Consider the following 22,293-nt stretch of genomic DNA (forward strand, 5'->3'; position numbering starts at 1 on the left):
CCAGTGCTGCAAGCCAGTGCTGCAGTGCTCAGTTCATGCAGGCAAGTGTTTCACCCAATGGGATAAAAGCAGCAAACAGAACAGAAATACTGGAACAAACAAGGAGTCTGGATTAAAAGACGACAACTTTCCTAACTGTCTTGATTAATGGTATGGTACTTTTGGTGGTTTGAATAAGAATACCCCCTCCCCTATCCAACCCCCATAGGCTCATGGATTTGAATGCTTGGTCACCAGGGAGTGACACCATTAGCAGATCTTGTTTGTTGGAGTAGGTATAGCCTTGGAGGGGGAAGTGTGTCACTGTGGGTGGGCTTTGAGGATTCAAATGCTCAAGCCAGACCCTGTGTGTGTGTGTGTGTGTGTGTGTGTGTGTGTGTGTGTGTGTGTGTGTATGTTTTATGTATGTCTCTCTCCCTCTCTCCCCCGCTCCCCTCCTGCTGCCTGCATAGTCAGTTATAGAATTCAGCTACCTCCCCAGCACAATGTCTGCCTGCATGCCACCATGCTTCCTGCCATGATGATAATAGATTAAGCATTTGAAATGTAAGCCAGCCCTAATTAAATGTTTTCCTTTATAAGAGCTGCTGTGGGTATCTGGGTAGTGGTGGTGCACACCTTTAATTGCAGCACTTGGAAGGCAGAAGCAAGTAGATCTCTGAGTTCAAGGCCAGCCTGGTCTACAGAACAAGTTCCAGGACAGCCAGGGCTACACAGAAACCCTGTCTCAAAAAACAAAACAAACAAACAAACAAGAATTGCCATGGTCACAGCAATAGAAACCCTAAGAGAGTGGTGTATAATTGTAAATATAATGTTTGGGAAACTTAAGCAAGGGGATTCCAAATTTGAGACACCTTTACTAATTAGCAGATGCTGTTTCAAAAAAATAATAGTACTTATTAATATATCTTGGTCATCACAATCCTTCTGAAAGGCTCAAAATATTAAACTTCCTATTATTATCAAAATGTCACAAGTAGAAATTTTCACACCTGACTTCATACAGGTCAAAACACAGGTATGTTAAATTGCATAAAATTCCCTTCTGACTACACACACACACACACACACACACACACACACACACACACACACACACACACACATATATATATATATATATAGTGCATATGTAAAATATAAGTAAATTCCTTGTCTAGTCATGGATGTCATTCCCAGGATAGCACATTAGTTATGTACAAATATTCAATAAAAATAATAATAAGCTCCAATCTAAAACACCTATCGCCTTAGGCATTTTAGAAAAGAGCTATTAAACTGGGGTACTTAGTACTGGCTTAAAATAGAGGAATACTTTCTACTGCCCTATCTAGAGGCAGATGTTCAGCCTGGAAGCATCTGACTCCCAATTATGGTCACAGCAACTGGCTGGCAGAATGAACAGCACAAGACCTACTAAAGAAGTGATATCCCATGAGTTCTGGCAAGACAGTGGACCATGGCTAGACAGGGAAAGAGCTGGGTGTGCAGGCAACAGCTAAGCACCAGGCAATCTGACTGAGTCCAGACTTGTTAGCACTAGATGGTCATTCCTTCAGCGGGCCTCAGCAACCACCTAGGTTCTGTACCTCACTGTCCTCACAGGAAGGAAGGCACATTGTAAGGGTTATAAGATACACATGTAGGGGCTGGAGAGATGGCTCAGCAGTTAAAGAGAACTGACTGCTCTTCCGAAGGTTCTGGGTTCAAATCCCAGCAACTACATGGTCGCTCACAACCATCCATAACGAGATCTGATGCCCTCTTCTGGAGTGTCTGAAGACAGCTACAGTGTACTTACATATAATAAATATGTAAATCTTTTAAGAAAACTAAATTAAATTAAAAAAATAATAAGATACATGTGTAAAGTGCCTACAAAGAGGCTAGAATCCAGAAGACACTCAGAAATGATGAGAGTGGCTGTATTTCTGCTGAAATGTGATCTTCAGGGAGAAAAGGATACCACCACACCCTCCCAAAGACTGACCTTCTGTAAGGGAGGGCCCTTGGCATCTCCAGACTTACTTCTTCTAGAAGATGTATCCTTTTCCTTAGGAGGTCCTCCACCTGCTGTACCTTCTTCCTTGCATCTTCTTTCACCCGCTGGACTTCAGAACCACCCCGTTCTGCTAGGCTCTCCACCGCTTTGCTGCAGAGAGGCAAAGTGCGTGTTTCAGTTGGGTGCCTACCAGATGGCAACTCCACCAGCCATAAAAGACAAGGGATATTTGCCAGTCATTGTTCCCACTTACAGAACTAAGGTTCTTACCAAAAACAAAACAAAAATGTAGTATTTATAATGCAGAAACACAGGATGGGAGGAATCATCCATCCTCTTATCCCAAAGCATACTAATCAACATTGTAACAGACTTTTGGTCACTGTCTACCCAAACAGAGCCTTTTAGTATATATTAGTGAACTAATTTCATCACTTACTACACTGAAAACGCCCTTTAAAATCAGTAAATATAAATATGTACCATCATCTCAAAGTCCACATATTAATTCACTGTATGGGATATGCTTTATTAAGTCAACTCCCTATATTTTAGAGACCTTCATTGTTTCTGATATAACCCATTTGATTGATAATACCAACGAAGATCTGAGAAGAGGTGCCTGGTACAAAGCAACCACTCAAGTGTCAATGCTGCGGTTTAATGGTTCCTGGAGACACAGAAAGGGAATCACTGAGTCCAAGCACACTCTAACGCTCTTGAGAGCAACTGCCAATTTCCCACCAGTACTCTTCTAGCAGTGGTGTAAGAAAGGAGGCCTAGGAACCAACACGCAGAGGATCAGTGTGCAACAACTAGATATTCGAGTTTAGGGCTTATATGCCTGAGGGCAAGCATTTTTAATAGCAAGACAGATGCGACACTGGCTACCACTGAGGGTGTGAAGAGGGGAGTGGGTACAAGATTCCTGTACCTCATGTTACTGTGACATTAAATACCCGGGGTACTCTGCTGTGGCCCCTTAGAATGTTCTCTCTGTGAGACAATCAGGGGTGGGCATGACACTAACCCAGGGCCAAGACCAGTGATACAGAAAGGAAAGCAGTGGTGGCTGCACTGCTGTGACTTCTACTCAAGCCATCCTGGCTGCACTGTAAAGGACTGCAGTGTCCAGAAGGAACACTGAGGAAATGGCTCCACCTAAAGCTGGCTTCTCAGAAAAACAGCAACAGAAAACCAAACAAGACCCCGCCCCTCACCTCCTGAATTAAGGAGTATATAAAATTCCCTAATCCAAAGCCCTGTAAGCAGATGCTCACACGCTGGGCCACGTAAAGCATTCATCCAGAACAGTACCACCCAGAGGGCTGTGCTGGCTGTCCAAGTCTCCCACAGAAATCACCTGCAAATAAAGGCCTTATTTATACCTAGTTTTGCTTTCAGCAAGGCTTCAGAAGGCCATCATAATATCACATTAATGGAATCCAGTGTGAATAACTAAAAGGAGGAACACCATCACGGACTGGACAGATCTGCTTCTAAATTCTCGCTCTATTCCATCCGCAGTGTGGCTCCGGGTAAATTACCTAGCCTCAGTAAATTAGCTGTTATACCTCAGTCTCCTCATGTGAAAAATGAGATGATTACCTCTTGGAACTAATGGGCTACCACACGGGGTTCTCTGCAGCCCTGGCTCAGCACTCCGCGTGAGTACCCCCCACATCCTGCTGGGAGGCCTCCCCTGTATGCCAGGGCAGCACAGGCCCTGCTGTGCTGCTGAGAGGCCTCCTGCTACCCCTCTGCTGGATTCTGAGCTCAGAACTGAGGCCAACATGCTCATTTCCTGATTGCTGCCCTCAGCGTCCTCAGCCCCGACTCCCTTAGCTCATTTCTGGGGTCAGTGCTGTCTCCAATTCACATGACTCATAGTCATTTCTATTACTCCGTTAGGGGCATTAGATGGTAAAAAGGGTTCTGGACTGGCCACCTCTCTTTTGCAAGCTGTAGATAGAAAATTTTATCTTTCTCTGCGTGTGATATGTGGTATATGCACACGAGTGGATGCTCACACATACATGTGTATGGAGGACAAAGGGTGACACTGTTTTCTATTGCTTTCTACCTTACTCAGTCATTCATTCATTCAGTTTGAAACAGGGCTTTTTACTGAATCTGTGGTTCCTTAAACAGCAAACACTTCTCCCCTGCCAGCCCACTACCAGCCCACCACCAGCATTAGGGTTAAAAACACCTTATCTCAATTTGATACAGGTGCTGAGAATCCAAATTTGGGTCCCTGTGCTTGTACCACAAACACTTAAGCACTGAGCCCCTATACAGATGTTTCTGGTCCTGAATTTCTTCTATCTTGGAGCTTTTCAGAGTCCCTTGTATGGCCTTTCCCTCTGCTGCACTCTGGTCTCTCTCACATCAGTTCAGATCTAATCTTGGCCATTTCACAACCTGAATCTCATATGCTGTCAAGAGGCTGTACAATTTTTAACAACTACCAGCATTATTCAGTTTGTTTGTGTTTTAGTTATACCAATAAAATATATTCACAATAATAAATGTTCTAACTTTTCATCTATCATCTTTGTATTTTACAGTTACTGTAGCAATAAAATTTATACTCAGCAGTATGGTGCAATTTTCCTCGGCTAATGGAATTATTATTTTTTTGTTTGTGTTTTAAAGCTACCGAGATAAAATTTACTCCCAACAATATGACTGTTTTTGTTTTTAATGTCCCCTTATTGTAACTGATACACAGAACAATGGAAAACTAGCACATAGATATGTTTGCAAGGCAGAGTGAGCTCAGGAGCTGCTCTAGAACCAACCTGTTACAGTTCTCTGGGTCTCAGCCTTCACTCAAATGGGAACACTGACAGCCTCATACACTTATCAATCACTCGCTGCACCTACCGGTTTAGGATAAAGCCAGAACTGGACTAATGTCAAGTTTCTTCCTCTACCTTTTTTTTTTTTAATCTGGGCTACAAGTATAGATCAGGTAGACTATCAGGCCTCAGAGGTCTATACCAGCTTTCCATTCAATATGAGAGAATCTTCCATAAACACTCTCTTCATTTCCATTCTTAACTGTCACCATTTCCTCTAGATTATTTCCATTTGAGTTAGAGTTGTCCCCTTCCCGTTGCAGTGCCCATGTCCTATTCCTTCCTGCAGAAAAAGAGCTGACAGCATTTACATTAGTAAGATTCCACCAACATCTACCCCAGACACACTGCTGGGTTCTGGGCAGTTAGAGGCAAAAGGGAAAGCCCCATCTAACAGGTAGATACCAAAAGCCACTTAGAGATACTGTGCACATGAACAATTTAAAAGAGAAAAGAAAAAAGAAACTGTGAAACCTAGTGCCCAGTGAGAAGTCTGGGAGTTATTCTTTAACCTAAGTTCTGACTATTCTGTCCAAGATCACAGCCCTTCTCTTTGCCAGGCCTGATTCCCTCCTCTCTAAAAACAGGGCACTCCTTGTGATCTACCTGTATAACGATGTGATATGTGTGGTGTAAAAGTGTTTTAGACATGGAAAAGAGCTACCCATATGGGATGGACACTATATGCCAGAGAGATCTATGGAAGAGGCCAGCCAGTGCAGGCTAAAAGGAGGAGCAAGGATCCCAGTCTGAGCCTTTTGGAACAAGGAGAAGATGGGAAGGCACTGGGCAGAGAGGGCTAAGAAGGGAAGACATCTGTTCAGAAGAAGCTAGAGAAGCAAAGCAAGAACATCTGTGGAGCCTGTATGATGCACTGGGGACAGAGGCATTGGAAAGGAAGCTGAAATGGGCAAGTCAACATGAACATCCATCAACAAGGCTCATGACCTCAAACCAAGAGCGCATCTCCTTGTGGGTGATTTGAGTAAGAAACGTCCCCCATAGGCTCATATACTTAAACACTTGGTCCCCTGTTGGCAGCACTGTTTGAGAAAGTTATAGAACCTGAAGGAGGAAGGGGGTGGGCTTTGAGGTTTTGTAGACTGGTATTACTTCTTGTTTCTTCTTTCTGCTCCCTGGCTGTGGGTAAAAATGTGATCAGCCAGCTTCCTACTCCTTCCATAGCTTCTCCGCCATGATGTATTCCATCTTGTGGGATGCAATAGAGCAGGTCTAAGACCCTGGAGACTCAGTGGGTACACACCTGAGACAATAGGTGCCTCCCCACTCCCTGCCAGACTCCTGACCTGGAATATGTGCTACACTTCCCACATAAGGAAATGTGACCTGTGGTCATATAAGCCAGAACAAGAGTTCTCCATGCTAATGAGGTAACTAGAGACCCTGAGGGTTTAGCCAATAAGCTTCCCTTCTCAACATTCCTCCTTGCAAAAGGTATTTAATCTCAGGTCCACCCTGAGAAGTTGGTATGCATCCATTTTCCATGATGAACAGTCAATAAACAGTTTAGAACCAAACCATGGACAGTCTCTTTCATCAAGATCTGCTGTAGTGAGCCGTCGAAAAGTCCTTTGACTACCAAGCTACAGCTTAATCCTCCTGTAGAAGGCCTCTCTGTGCTTCCACTGACAACCACCACCAAGTTAAAGACAATCACCACTGAGCTAAGCTGCAACTCGCCCACTTCCCTCTGGCCCCAGGCTAGACACCATCCTCAGCTTGTAGCCCCCACTTCCACTCCCAACTCCTCGAGACTCAATGACACCTAGATGTCTTCACATTTAGGAGCCTCCCGTCCTGACCTGCCTCATCCTTCATTCCTGACTTCTCTGTTCGGCACCCCAGGGATAGCTGGGTGCCTGGGAGTCTGGGAACCCCAACTTTGGCTTTCCCACATCTCAGACTTTGTTCTACTAACACAGGAGTGGTTTCTCAGTACTTCCCTGAAGCCCAGCATCCGCCCAGCAGTAGTGTGGGATAAACGCAGCCAGGCACTCCCAGCCTTTTTCCTCCTCATCAAACATGCTGAAACTATAAGCCAATATAAGCCCTTCCTTTCCCAAATCACTTTTGGCAAGGTATTTTGTCACGGCAACAGAACAGAATGAATACCCTGACATCTCCTTTCTCACTCATCACCAAGGCCTATGGACTGTGTTTCACAAGGGTCTTTCCCTTTAGTCTACCATCCATGTCAGCATCCAGCTCTCACCTCACTCACCCATCTGCCTTCCAAACTGATCTCCCTGCATCCTCACAAGCCCTCTCCCACTCAACAACCAGAGTAGCATTTCCAAAAAGCAAACTTTGTACTGTGTCAGTTACTTATGTGACCTTAGAACATAGACCAGTGCACTACTCTCCTCTTACTTCCTCAGACTTGCCACACCCTCTTCCTTGACACATCTCCACCTACTCACCTGTCTAACTCTACTGACATGACAGGCTTCACATCAGATGTCACTTCTATAGGCATCCTTCCACTCTGATTCGCTATGTTTATATATCTACTACCATAGCTATAAACTCTTATGATGCCTTTTTCTCTTTGCAGATTTCCTCCCAACCTGTAGTCATGCAATTACTAGTGTAAATATCTCATTATCATCATCATCATCATTCCCAAAAGAACGAATTCTCATGTATCTGTTTGAATCACCATTACATCACCAGGAGCCTCATATGGTACAACCCACAACACCCATTTGATAGGTATTCTCTGAATAAGTTAACAAAACTGGTCAGATCACAAAAGGCTTTGAATACAAATTATGACATGGAAATACACACACTGGCATGCAAAAACCCCAAACACCCCATCCTGAGAGACAATATTGAGGAATGCATATGAGGTCTCGTAAGGTGGGATTACCACGTGCATGTGTTTTGCCAAAAAAAACAAGTGCTACCCAAGTTCTACAGCAGTGAGGCAACGAGTACGAAGAAAACCAAACTTGCATACTGATCTCAAGCTAGGTATAGTAGATTTGCTTCAGTACTCAAACAATGAGCCACTTCCAAAAGGAAAGAAAAATGACAGTGAGGACCTTTTAGTGTGGGTATATTTATTAATTTATTCACTCATTCAGCAGCACTAAGAGAAGTTTAGGCCTGAGAGTCTCTGGTCTGTCCCCAAGCCACAACAGCCAACTTCCAACCACCAGACCCTATTATAGCCCAGCCTGGAGAGTGATGCAAGTATGTTCCAGCCCCCACATCCAACAGATGTTCCATGCCATGACAAGGGAAACACTTATATGCAGATGGCCAAGCCAGCCCTGTGGACCACCTGGAAAGACATTCCACTCTTCTGGAGCAAAACTGCGTGCACTTTGGTATCCCCATTTGCCATACAGGCCATTACCACACCTCCACAACACTTCACTTGCTCACAACCTAGAGTAGCCTACGGCTTGAGTGGATCTGCAAATCTTCAGTATGTGGTGCTCGTTAAGTGTGTGATAAACCCTGAGGGGTCTAGAACAAACCAAGGGGTCTACAGATTGTCATTCAATAAATCTGTGAATAAATGAACTAACTAATGGATTTATATATCAGAATCCCCCTTAAAAAGAACACTACAAGAGTCCCTAGTATACACAATAGGCTTGAAACAAATTACTGGCTGAAGCCCTCCCTCTGCCTCCCTGTATCCACCCACCAGAACTACTTCTACTCCTACAGATTTTCATCAGTGAGAACAAATGAACTCCCTTAATAGCAATATACTTAACAGTACAGGTAACTTGACTCTCACAAATACAATAGAGGACTTACTGTATAAGACCATTTATATGAAGTTCAAAAGTAGGTGTTGAGAACAGTGAGTATCTGGGGGGAAAAGGAGGATTCCCCAAGAACATGAATGGAAGGGGCTTTCTGGAAGCTTCCTGATGTTTCCTCTCTGGTTCAGATAGGAGCTCCACATATGTGCTTGCTTCATAAAAATCCGTCATGTTGTACCCTTAAGTGTGGCTCATTTTCTTAGAACTACGTTATGCTTTCAAAACAGTTGAAAAACAAATAATTAAATTAAAACTACAACTCCTTGGGGGTCCTCAGAAGCCAGTCAGAGTACAAGTAGCTTAGAAAAGTGGCTTCCTGAGTTTCACTGCCCAGATGGGCAAGCTCTTGGGGTAACCGGTACTCACGAGGCTTTGACGAGCAACTGATCTTTCTCCTGGAGCTCACGCTTCAGACTCTCCACTTCCACTTTGAGTTCAATGTTCTTCCGGAGGCCATAGGTAAGAAAAGATACAATATAAGGTGTAGGAGTAGCAAGCTTACATGGTAAGCAACCTACTTCTGCCCTGGACTGACTATGCCACTTACAATAGCAGATGCTAGAAACAAAACCCTCTTTAGCCCTGAGGCACAGAGAAAAGGAAATTATTAAGTACTGGTGGTTTCAAAAGAAAGCCCTTGATTCCTAGAGACTTGGAACAATTATGTAAATGTTCCAGTGTCTAACAGCCAGAGCATTCAAATATCTAGACATAAATGCCATACAAGTAAGGCTGATTTAAAAATTGTTTGCCCTCTGCCAGGCAAATTTACAATTTGCTTTTCCCATCCGAAGGCAATTACTTGTAGTTGTTTACAATCACGCATGTGTTGTTGCAGTGGAAACATGCTACAGATTTAAAACTAAACTAAAATAAAACTTGTGAATGGATAAATGAGAGGCTGCAGCGTGGCCTGTCTTATTTCAGTTTGATTTCAGTACATTCACAAAAAGCCCCAGCTCATGTGGGGAGTTGTCCGTAAGGGACATCATAGCATCAGCCATTTTTTCCTTAAGGTTCTGGAACAAAGGAAGTTGTACATGGCCTTGGGCTCACAAGTCACTCATGAGAACACAAAAGACAATCTTTGGCAGGTGGCAGCCAGTGGGAGGCAGCGGAGTATCGATGGGCTTCTCACTTAACCCCAAATGCAGTCCAAACAGAATGCACAGAGAATTCATATGGTGAAGACTTGGGTACAGCCTGCAAAGGACTGCTATTAACCCACAATTTCTCTGAATTCTCTCTCTTAATTTTTAATAATTTTCCCCACCACACTTGTATTTTAAAAATAACATTTTCATAAAATTCATAATCCAATGAACAAGCCTCATTCCTTCATGCTTTCATGGAGTGCCCTTCATGGTTGCCTCCAGGGCACTCCAGTCAGTGGTACAGCCCACACATAAAGGCCTTGAATGCAGGATCTGAAGAACATGGCCCCTTCCCAGGAGGAGTTAGCAGCAAGTCAATGGACACTCATTTATTTACTTCAGACATGAGAGTGCTGTTAACAGACCCTAGGACTAAGGACACTGACATCAACACAATGGACCCAGGCTCAGCCATCATGATATCAAAGCAACTGGCAGTGTGACCCTGTGACTGTCCTTAAAGGGCATGGCACAGGGATAAGAAAGCAGAGCTGTGATTGTCAGATCCCACACTGTCAAGAAAGACCAAGAGGATTCCAAGACATGAGGACAGGAGAACCAGATAAGCACCAGGAGAAGCCTGAGCTGCTTGCTTCACCATCAGACAGGAGCTCAAGACGTCTATCCATAAGGCAGAGAAGTGTTCTCTGGAAGAAATGTTCCTTTGGGTAACGGTGAAGATCTGAGTGCCAGTGCACAATGTCTTCAAGTGTGCCTCTGTGAGAAACACCCTCCAAGCCTTGGGTTCCTCCACCAGTTCCCACAGAGCAGAGTAGAAGTGGGAGTTGACACAAGTGTGTTCTAGGAGTGGGGCTTGTGCATGAACCAAGCATTAAGGATGCCCAGCTAGTATGTATAAGTTCCCCATGCACAGTAGCACAAGCTCTAAATGTGTACATATGATGACAGCCATTTTCAAACCAAGAGTCAGAATGTCTTCAATGCACAAAATGGACTATTATAAAGCTATAAAAGAAAGACTCAAACAGCTCTTAAACTACTTTTGGAAAAGACATCCACAAAACCATTAAATGAAAGTTGCAAAATGCAGAACAGAACATGCTGGGACTTATACAAAAGGGGGTTGAAAAGATTTATGTAAAGTTTTAAATAAAACTCCTCTGTATAGGCCATTAATAACACTGGTTAGATCCAGGGACCCAGGGATCAGAATAGAGTATCTTCTCAGGGTGGATATTTTAGGGTTTTACAGTCTGAACCTGAAGCACACACACATACGCAAAAGCTTAATGAAGAAGATAATTAAACTAGGCCATCTCAGTCAGTGAAGAGGAGAACAGGAAGGAATACACTGAGGTAGGCAGGACAGACCCATTGTGTTGCACCATGACAACAGGCAAATTACTGACACTCCCCAAGCCTCAGTTTCCTCACCAGGATAATCTCTACTGCCTGGAATCAAAGTAAAATGACCAATGCACTCTGACATTATGCCACCTGAAGTTGTGAGATGCTTGTCTGCAATGCACACAGTGTGCTTTAACTACTGGTTCCCCTTAAAATTCTGAATGCATCACCACTGCCTCCAGAAAAAAAGCTATCCTCTTTGTCTTTCTGCCCTTACAATGTAGGAAGAAACTGCCTTCAGTAACAAGGGAGATTTATCAGTTCCCATCAGCTGAAAAGGGCCCAGAAGAACAGAATGGTCCCCTTTCAAGAAAACCTATGTAGCAACCCCCACCCCCCACCTCTAAAACTCCAGGAGAGCTCCTTTCTTCCCTTCAAAAGTTTCCACCAGTACAAACATCAGAGGAGAGAAGATGGAATAATTCCCAAGCCAGGGGCTAATCTACTAACAAAAACTAAGAAATGGGCACCTGCATACTATTTGGACTCAAGGCATCTCTAGAAAGCCAAATTCTCCTTGCAACTTTTTGAAAAAAGTCTGGTTACAGACATAGACCTCCAGGTTAACGAAGAGACTTTTTCTGGCAGTTCTAAGCAAGCTCACAGGGATTAAAGAGTCAAACTGCAGAAAATCTGACCAGTCTAACTCTGGGAGTCTATAAGCCACTGATGGTGACTGTCCAGCAGTGATCGCTTGATGGAGAAGCCATCCACCCGCCCTTCACCGCATTTGTACCTGTCACCCCATTTACACCCGTCACCCTGGTTTCATCTAAACAGCACTTAACTGTGGAAACAAGCCCAGAGCCAGGGTGAGGGGCTAAAAGTTACTCCACTGGTTGGTTAACATCAGCTTTCAATTCCAAAGCTATACTACTGTACCACTGCCTAATTATAAAAAGACAACTGAGGCCAAGACTGTGAGTCAGAAATCTGTTGTCAAAAAGATTAAAAGACTGCCTTTAAATCATACACCTGTTTACTGAGGGCTGCCCTAACATCATGCTGTTTCCCATAATCAATCCAAATTAAAAGACAACAGCTCCAGCTGTTCATTCTAACTCTGAGAACAAATACCAGTCAAATGTCTTTTTTTTGGGGGGGGGGGAGGGGAGGACTGAGCAAAGACAGAAGCCAAAAGTGGGTATTCACCGTCTTGTAGATGTGCTCCGTGGGGCCAGCAAACTCCTGCTGCATCCTCTCCTCTAGGAAGTAGATCCGGAGCTTTAGATTGAAGTTCTCCTTCTTCAGCTCAGTGATTTGCTGCAAAGCAAGCACGGGACAGTCACCTGGAGTACAGCAGCTAGGCCAAACGGTCAGAAAGAGCTTACCTTGGTTGCAATAATACCAATCCACTAGGCCAGGTGTTCCCATACACCACATGTAGGACAATCTGAGCATCCAAATGAATGCCAACAGAAGTAAACAAAAGAATGCATGACTCCCTATCACTGGGAGAAGAGACTGGGGATGAGGAAGGGGAGGAGAAAGAAATGAGGATGAAGAGGATGAAGACAGGATAGGATAGGATTAAATGGAAGGAAAGAGGAACAGAGAGAGAAAAAGATCTCTTCAAGAGAAATCATTAATACATGTAAGACAATAAGAGTCACTGCTACATAACTTTTACGGTAATAATGACTTAGATGAGAAACATCATCATGTTAAATGGCACCAGAGGACAGACCAACGAAGAGCAGAACATTCAAGCTCAACAGATGTCTTACTAGTTACAAAAAAAGGGAGATTCACAATATGGAAATCTCATAAATACCAACTTAATCAAGAAAGTATAACTATTATCGCCACTGATAGATCCAAGTCATGTCACAGGCCTCCTGAAAGCAAACAGTCCATCTGAAGGACTCCAGTGTGCAGTCATTAACCCAAATTCCATCAAGGAGTCAATCAAAAGAATCTAAGTTGATGGACTATGCAAACCAGTAGACCTGAATTCTTCAAAAATCTTAATGACAATCTAGTACAAATGATAGGGGAAGTCTTCTAAACAAACTGAGGTTACATACACAAGACTGGTAAGCACAAGGGAGGACTCCGGAACACTGAAGTATATATTACGTATGGTGTTAGGTTCTAGTACTGATTGTCTAGGAGAGTGTCCTTACAAGGAGAACCATACCAAAGCACATAGGGTGCTACGTGTGATATCTGCAACTAAGAAAGACTGCTGGGGGAGGAAAAGGAAGACACAACAAATGTAGGACATTAACTGGTGAATCTACAATGATCTATAATTGCACAACTTTTCTGTAACATTGAAATTTGTCATAATAAGGGGGTAGGGCCATTACATGAGATGTTATTTACGGATAGGATAAAATTTGAGTGAGAGGTGGGGTACCTTTGGTGAGCCTGTGCCAAGGTGTACCCCTAAGAAATTGGGCCACAAAACAGATCTAGGGGAAGAGCTTTATTTGAGGAGGGGAGAGTGAAAGGCAATCTAGGAGTGGAGATATGATGGAGAAATAGAGGCAGACATGCAGACAGACAGGAGACAGAGAAAGGGAATGAGAGAGAGAGAGACACAGAGAGGGCAGAGAGGTCTAGGGTGGCTGGTGGCCCTTAACACATATGTCACAACTGGGACAGGTGATGACTAGGGCCTAAAGAGCAGGCCAGTGAGAATTCTTGCTTACTAACATTCCCTAAGACTCTATTGTGTAAACAAGCATTAATCCAGGTAACTTAAGCCTCAGCTCTTAAGCTACACTGTGTACATATTACAAGACTAAAGATCACACCAATGGCTGGGCCATAGCTGGGATCCTATCGTGCTGGGACTCAAACAACCTCATCTGCCTGATAGGCCTCACTGACTATGCAAAATAGCTGACATTCTGATTCCTTGATCCAGCATTCTGAGCAAGTTAACAAAAAGACAAGCCTAGCTCAAAGGAGACATTAACCTACACACTAACTTCCTATTTTAAAACAAACACTACTACTGTGCTTAAACAGCTAAATATTTTCAAAGTTCTCCCACCAACCTCACATTCTGCCTCTTTGCTTCACGCTTTGAATATTTGCCTTGTTGGGGGATGGGGAATTCCTCTCTTCAGAACTGTAGTCAGGAAGACAGAAGCACAGGTAGAAAGGATTGGAAATGAGTGTAGCATGAGTTTTCCTCCCTAATAGGGAGGAAAAGTGGGCTCCTCAGAACACCTCTTCTCGAGGCTAAAAACAAGTTTATCATTCATTGACAATGGTTATGGCATTTTTTTTTTGATAATTCACTGAAGTATTCACAAATGTATAGCACATATTTTATGGATCTTAAGAACCCTTTAAAAAGTTCTTAAAGTTAAATTGTACGTGGCTACTTTAAATTTAATTTAAAAGTCAACAGTCTATGGTTAAGTAAATCATGGTATGTTCACTCAATGTTATATTACAAAGACATATCAAAAAAAGAACAGTTGATGTACTCATTTGAAAATATCTCTAAGATATACTGTTAAATAGAAATGCTATGCTATACAACATTATATATGGTAGGCTATTGCTTACACAAAGGAAGAGTGACAGTAAAATAGTAAAATGAGAAGTGCTGAGAAGGTACATCATTCCATTTAGACTCTGAACATCTGTTTATCTCTAACACAGGAATGATAAATTCAATCTCATAGGCTTCTGTGAAAAGAAAATCTGACTATATTAATATGTAAAACCTGGGCGAGACATGGTGGGGCACACTTGCAATCCGATCATGTAGGAGGTGAATGAAAGAGGATGGTAAGGACTGGCAGCCTGGCAACATGGTAATGCACTCTGTCTCAAACCACTTCCACCAAAAAATGTAACACCATGTTCCTTGAAATGAATGAGTCAGAAAAAGAATCAGCATAGAAATAATGCTTTAAAAGAGAACCACACAAAAGATGTAAAATTGGAAACTACAATAGCCAAAAAATACAACAGTCTAATAGACTCAAAACAGACAAACCTATATTCAAATCAACAGAAATCCAACAGGAAAGAACAGCAAATGAAAACTTGAAAATCATTAATATAACCTATGAGGCAACATTCAAAACTCCAATGTTCATCAATGTTTGGAAAGACTATGCAAAAAAATGCCCAAAGAAATCATTTAAAACATTCATTCTATTTGGGAAATGGCTTAGAACCTCACACCCAGACAATGGTGAAGACTAGAGACAAAATTAAACAGAAAAAAAAATGCTTGAATGCCTAAGAAATTTGACATATTACATATGGAGGTGGAGGTGCTTGAGGGCAATGAGTCAAAAGGCAGCAGATCTATCCCAGCTAAAGAAGCCAGGGGCAGGGTAAACATTACAAGGCTGAAGGAAGCTCTCATGCAAGACTCTACATCCAGTAACAACACTGGGGAATGAAGGTAAAACAAGTCTCTCTCCAATGCATGAAAATGAATACACTAATCAGCAACAGACCTGCTCTAAAGGGAACGACAGAGGAAGTTCTTCAGATTGAAAGGAAAGGATACCAGAGGAAGTGTGGAACCCTGGAAGTGGAAGAAAAAAAATGTAAATTGTTAATAACTGCTTATTCCCTTAGAGAAACTACTGAGCTGAAAAGCCCACTGACTCTTTAAAATAAGTAAAGTGATATACTTATTTTAAAGAGTCAGTTGAAGCAAAATCACAACATCATCTGGAGAGAAGTGTCCAAGTATGTTACTATAATACATTTGGCAAAAAGACAACAGTAACATTTTTCACACCTTCCTAACGATGGCACAGAAAGGGAAGGAGGGATGAGACAGGAAGGGCAATGGAGGGAGAGAGGGAGAGAAGGAAAAGGGAAAGAAGGGAGGGAGGAGGGGACAGAAGAAGAGAGAAGTCATGTCAAAAGCAACCACTAAATGTCAGATTTGAAGATAAACTATACAAAAGGTATGAAAAGTATTCAACTACTGTAAAAGGAAGTTTAAATAATTTTTTAACAATTTTATGTGAAAAAAATTAAATGTAAACATAATAAATATACCAGTTAAAAAAACACAGACTATTTGAACATATTTTAAAGACAACTATGAAGCTGATGAGATGGCTAACAAGCGAGACAACCTGAGTCCAACCCCAGGACCCACAAAGCAGAAGAAAAGCAACTGCTGCAGTTCTCTTCAGAACGCCACACACATACCTACCTGTAGCACACACACGTACACACAGACACACATAAAGTAAATATAATTTTTAAAAAACTAGTTATTTGCTACATACAAGAAACATATATCATACGTCTAGGAGAGAAGTAAGTTAAATGTAAACGAGAGGGGCTGGAGAGACAAGCCATAGGTTAAGAGCACTGATAGTTTTTCTTGAGGAGCAAGTTTGATTCCCAGCATCCACATGCTGGCTACAAACCACCGGTAATTCCAGTTCCAGGGGGTTCAATTCCCTCTTCTGGCTTTCACAAACATGCATGCACATGATGCACAGTTAAACAAGCAGGCAGAACACTCATACACATAAAATTAAAAGTTAAAAAACTTTTAAGAGAGAAGAAAAAATACAGTATGTGAACTCTAAATACAAGTAAGCTGTGATAATCTCAAAGCAAAGACTCAGTCAAGAACAAGAGGGATGCTGATGGTGATAAAAAACAATAGTCCCAGTGTGTACAAGCTTAGAACTGCCGTGACAGAGTCATTAACAGGTGGAAGGAGAAATGCACAGATCGGTTACAGCTGGAGATGTCAATGCTCCTAGCTCATTAACCCAGAAGAAAAAGACAGAGCAAAAGTCAGGAAGAATGCACAACGTTAAACAATACTATCACCTAGAAAGGTCTAACTCATATTCAAGGGATGCTATACACTCGAAGGAGCAGGGATTTTGCCACGACATTCTAGGAAACAAAAACCTTAACACACTTAGAAACACCAAAGCCAAACTACATTCTCTGACCATAGTGCAATTATACCAAAAACAGGAACTAAAAAAATCCCTAAATGCTTAAAGCATTCCATGTATGGAGCAAAGAGGAAGCCTCTGGGGAAATTAGAAGATACTCTGAATTATACAAACACAAAATTATGACATATTAAAAAGCTGGATGCAGACATCAATGCTGAGGAGGAAATCTCTGTTGTCAAACATTTAGCAAAGAAGGGTCTCAGGTCAACAATTGAGGCCACTACCTCAGAACCAGAAAATGAGCAAGTCAACCTAAAGACAACAAAATTAAGGACAAAATAAATACAAGACTAGGACTCAGTGAAATAGAAAGGGGAGAAAACGAGTTTAAATCTAGTTCTTTCAAATTACCAATGAAACTAACAAATCTCCAGAAGTAGAATTGGAGAAGAAATAAAACACAAAACAGCATAAAGCCTGAAAGAGTCCTGGGGGTGAAATTCAGTGCAGAACTCATGGGCTAGCATGTATGAGTCCCCAGGTTCAATCACCAGTCCTCAAAACAAAATAAATGAAAAAAGGATGAACTGCAGCAAATCACACAGATTGCACAATAATTAAAAGGATGACATGTACACCTGCAACTCTCTGCCCAGGCATCAGATAGAAAACACAACAGACTCACCAAAGGAAAGCACACCCTGCACAGTGACGCATCTGTTTTCAAAACTGGATTTGTACTTCAAGCCATATAGAGGCTGAGGATGTAAGTCCATGAAGAATGTTGCATAGCATGCCTGAAACCCTGGGTTCAGTCCCTAGCACCATATAAACCAGGCATGGCGGCACAGAACTTAATGCCTGCCCTCAGGAAGCAAAGGCAGGAAGACCACAAGTTCAGGATCACTCTTTAGTACATAGTGAGTTCTGGGCCAACTTTGCACTACAAGAGACCTCCCACCCCAAATGCCTTAATAAATACAGCTGTTGATGATTTCAGATGGCTTCAATTCATCTGGCTCTTCACAGTTTCAAGGAAACTCTATAATCAACTTGCTTGGGTTTACAAAATCTCAGGTAGTATTTTCTTTGGATTTGTGTTAAATCCTGAACTGATATGAAATAATTAAATGAATAATTAAATAATTGAAATGAAAAGCAATACCAACAAAACAAGTTCTTTTCAACTTCCAGGAATAGCAGGTAGGGGATATTCCCACCTGACTTTATGAGAACAACCTACTCTACCAAAAGCAGACAGAAACATTACAGGAAAGCTATAGACTAAGTCCTTCATGAGCACAAACGCATAACCTTTGGCTGAAGCTAAAACACTGAATGTGCATATTGCTACTGTTTCTCTGTTAGTAAATATGAGCTGCCACACTAACAAACTGAAGAATCAAAAAGATCATCATATCAGCACATGCAGAAAAAAAAAATAACCAGAACTATCTCAGTCAGGTTTTCTATTCCTGCACAAACATCATGACCAAGAAGCAAGTTGGGGAAGAAAGGGTTTATTTAGCTTACACTTTCCAGTTTGCTGTTCATCACTAAAGGAAGTCAGGACTGGAACTCAAGCAGGTCAGGAAGCAGGAGGCTGATGCAGAGGCCATGGAGGGATGTTACTTACTGGCTTGCTTCCCCTGGCTTGCTCAGCTTGCTTTCTTATAGAACCCAAGACTACCAGCCCAGGGATGGTACCACTCACAAGGGGCCCTACCCCCTTGATCCCTAATTGAGAAAATGCCTTACAGTTGGATCTCATGGAGGCATTTCCTCAACTGAAGCTCCCTTCTATGTGATAACTCCAGCCTGTGTCAAGTTGACACATAAAACCAGCCAGTACAAAAACCAACTGCCACTTGGGACAGGAGTAATCAACTTAAATGAAGATTCTTAACAAATTCCAGGATTGCAAGACTCTGTTTAACAAAGTATCAATTCTCTTGAAATTTACTTAAAGATTTAGCACAAACCCAATGAAAATACTACTTGAGATTTTGTAAACCCAAGCAAGTTGATTATAAAGTTTCCATGAAACTGTGAAGAGCCAGACGAATTGAAGCCATCGTGAAAGAGAAGAATGCAATGAGAAGAAGGCAGGAAATATTTAAATAAGCCCTTCTAAACATGGCTGAGTTCTCTCATCCCCTCTAAACATGGTCACCTGAGTTCTCTCATCCCCTCTAAACATGGCTACCTGAGTTCTCTCATCCCCTCTAAACATGGCTACCTGAGTTCTCTCATCACCTCTAAAACATGGCCACCTGAGTTCTCTCATCCCCTCTAAACATAGCCACCTGAGTTCTCTCATCCCCTCTAAACATGGCCACCTGAGTTCTCCCATGTGATAGCAAAGGATAAAAGCAAGCTGCTGAGATGGCTCAGCAACTAAGTGTGTCTGCCACCAAGACTGACAACCCAAGTTTGATCCCTAGAACCCAGACAATAGAAGGAAAAAGCTGTCACAGTATCCTCTGACCTCCACACATGCACTGTGGTGCACACTGCCCATGCACATACAACAGACAGACAGACAGACAGAGATAGAGAGAGATAGGTAGATAGATGATAGATACATGAATGTGTGAAAAGGAGAAGGGATAATATTTCTTTCAACAAAGTGTATAAGAACTGAATATCCTTTTATGAAAAAAACTCACCTTGACCTAAATTACACCTTAAACAGAAGTTGATTTAAGTTAGCCCACAAATGTAACTGTAACACATAAAATAATGTGATTTTTTTCTTTTTTTAGAAAAAGACATAAAAGAAAATTGTTGGGCTCTAGAACAAGGGAAACAATTCTTTAGATATAGCACTGAAGGCATAATCCATAACAGAAAAAAAAATCAATAAATTGGGCTTCATGAAAATTTAATCCTTGCTCTGAAAAGCAGTGCTAAGAGAATGAAAAGACGAGCTGCACTCTGGGAGAAAATATCTGCATATCACGTATCTACATAGGAATTATATCCAGAATACATAATAGTTCTCCAAATGTAATTTTAAGAAAACAACCAAAAACCCAATTTTTCTTGGAGGAAAAGAAGGCATACAATTTGAGCAGAAAGTTCACAGCAGAAGATATGCAGATGGTAAATAGGCACAAAAAGCATTTCAACATCCTTAGCTTTTAGGAAAATACAAAATAAAACTATAATGAGAAGCACGTCTATTACAAGGGCTGAAACTATTTTTTAATTGACAACGGCAAATGCAGACAGAAATGAGAGGCAAGCAGAACTGTCACTACTTGTGGGATACGAAATGGAGCAGCCATACCTATTAACAGTTTCTGACCAGACTTCCATTTCCCAACAACTGCTTTCATGCTTATTCATTCTAAGAAATGAAAGCCTATGCTCACAACAAAACCTAGATACAAGGAGTTACTAGAGCTTTATTTTTAAGCATCAAAAGCTGGGAAGACATCAATCGTCCTTCGCAACCCTAATGGACAAAGAGTTACACCAATAACCTGAAACAGCATCAGCAGCTTTGGTGTGCAGACCATGAGTGGCTTTCAAGGACACCAGAAAGAAGTTTTTCCCAAACATTACATTAATGCATGCTTCCATGTATGTGATATTCCAGGAAAAGCAAAATTATAGGGATGGAGAAAACAGAACATTGGTTGTCAGAGGTTTGTGGCAGAGAGAGTACTTGACCACAGAGACAAAACAGGGGAATTTTTTTTTTTATACTACGGTGTTGTATATGCTAATTGTGGTGATGGTTACTATAGCTTAGAACTGTACACTTAGAAACATACACAAACATTAAAAAAAAATCTATAATCATATATATCTTAGTTATCAGTATTAGTTTCAGGAACATACAAGTCAAAATTCTTCCAACACTTAAAATTGGTCAAATTTATTTTATATAAATTATATTTCAATGAAGTTGAATAAGGTAGGCCTAGTCTATACAGTGAATTCCAGGCCAGCTAGGGCTACACTAAAAATAAATTTAAAAAAAAAAAAGTTATCTTAAAAAAAAAAGCCAAAACAATTAACATAAGGCAACTGAAATATGGTTAAAATAGTAAGAGGAATAGCTACACTTGGACTTTAACACATCTTCACATGTACATAGTCATGAGGCTTCTTGTTCAGCAATTTAAAAATAACTAATGTCATATACTATTCTTTCTTAAAAGATCTATTTATGTGAATAATATCTGTATGAGAGTATTACATACATATGCTTGTACATGTCCCTATGCATGCATGGACATGGAGACCAGGAGAGGGCACCACATATTTCTACTACTCTCTGCCTATTCTTTTGAGACAGGGTCTCTCCCTAAACCTGGACTCAGACAGAACAAAAGCCAGCAAGCCCCAATGATATTCCTATTTCTGCTCACCTTGAAGCTTGGGTTACAGGCATGTGCAAGACACATAGTTATATAGGTGGAAACTCTGGTTCTCTTGACTGTCAGCAAATGTTATTGCCCACTGAACAATTTCCATACCCCACATACACTATTCTAACAAACATAGTTTTAGGATTAGATAAATGAGAAGTATACTCTATATAGTTTTTAAGCTTTCTACCCTTGCCTTCTTGCTAATAATACTTAAGGCTTCAATTTTGTGGCTAACAAGAATAGCATAAGAAACAATTGGAAGGTTCATTAAAGCTCCTTTTAAATGTTTTAAGAAAACAGCACGTAAAACATTTATTCAAACAAAAGTCTATTGTGCCAGATGCTTCCTATAAAGAGAAACCTTATTCCATTATTCAACTACAATAAAATATTTATGGCAGTTGCTTAGAATGCTCACATTGTACATAAAACTAAAATTCTTAACAACACTTGAAAGAATACTTGTCCTATTTATAAAGAAATATTTTTTAAAAAAGCATGAGGGGAAAGCAAATATGCCTTCATAAGGTCATGCAAATGTCAAAAAAGACCCAAATGAATAAAATTCGACACAACACCATCTTTCCAGGCAGTTGGCCAGCTGGCCAGTCAGTTCTCTGTTTAGCTTCACTTCCTCACGTTTTCTCTGGATGGACTGATGACTCTTGTGGTGCTTCCATACACCCCGTTCTCCTCATCTGAGCAACACTGCACTGACCCCACTGGTCACCCAACTTACCCACATCAGGAGAGAAAACTTCTCATGCATATTTGTCTGAACATAAGAGGAATACTGGATAGATATCTGTGTCAAGGAAAGATCTTGATTGTCTTCAGTTAGAAAGAT

General features: G+C 41.4%; 1 protein-coding gene across 3 annotated transcripts in view; it reads right to left on the reverse strand.

Moving 5' to 3' along the window:
• Positions 1-22,293, reverse strand: part of Cdk5rap2 (CDK5 regulatory subunit associated protein 2) — a 184,738-nt gene that overhangs the window by 142,886 nt on the left and 19,559 nt on the right. For all 3 annotated transcript variants that reach the window (XM_031377671.1, XM_031377670.1, XM_031377669.1), the window contains exons 4-6: positions 12,350-12,460; positions 9,042-9,118; positions 2,032-2,155 (exon numbers count right to left, since the gene is read on the reverse strand). In XM_031377671.1, the coding sequence (XP_031233531.1) occupies positions 2,032-2,155; positions 9,042-9,118; positions 12,350-12,460 (312 nt within the window). The remainder of the gene's footprint in view (positions 1-2,031; positions 2,156-9,041; positions 9,119-12,349; positions 12,461-22,293) is intronic.

Source organism: Mastomys coucha, unplaced genomic scaffold (assembly GCF_008632895.1).
Source record: "Mastomys coucha isolate ucsf_1 unplaced genomic scaffold, UCSF_Mcou_1 pScaffold18, whole genome shotgun sequence".
In the NCBI taxonomy this organism is placed as follows: domain Eukaryota; kingdom Metazoa; phylum Chordata; class Mammalia; order Rodentia; family Muridae; genus Mastomys; species Mastomys coucha.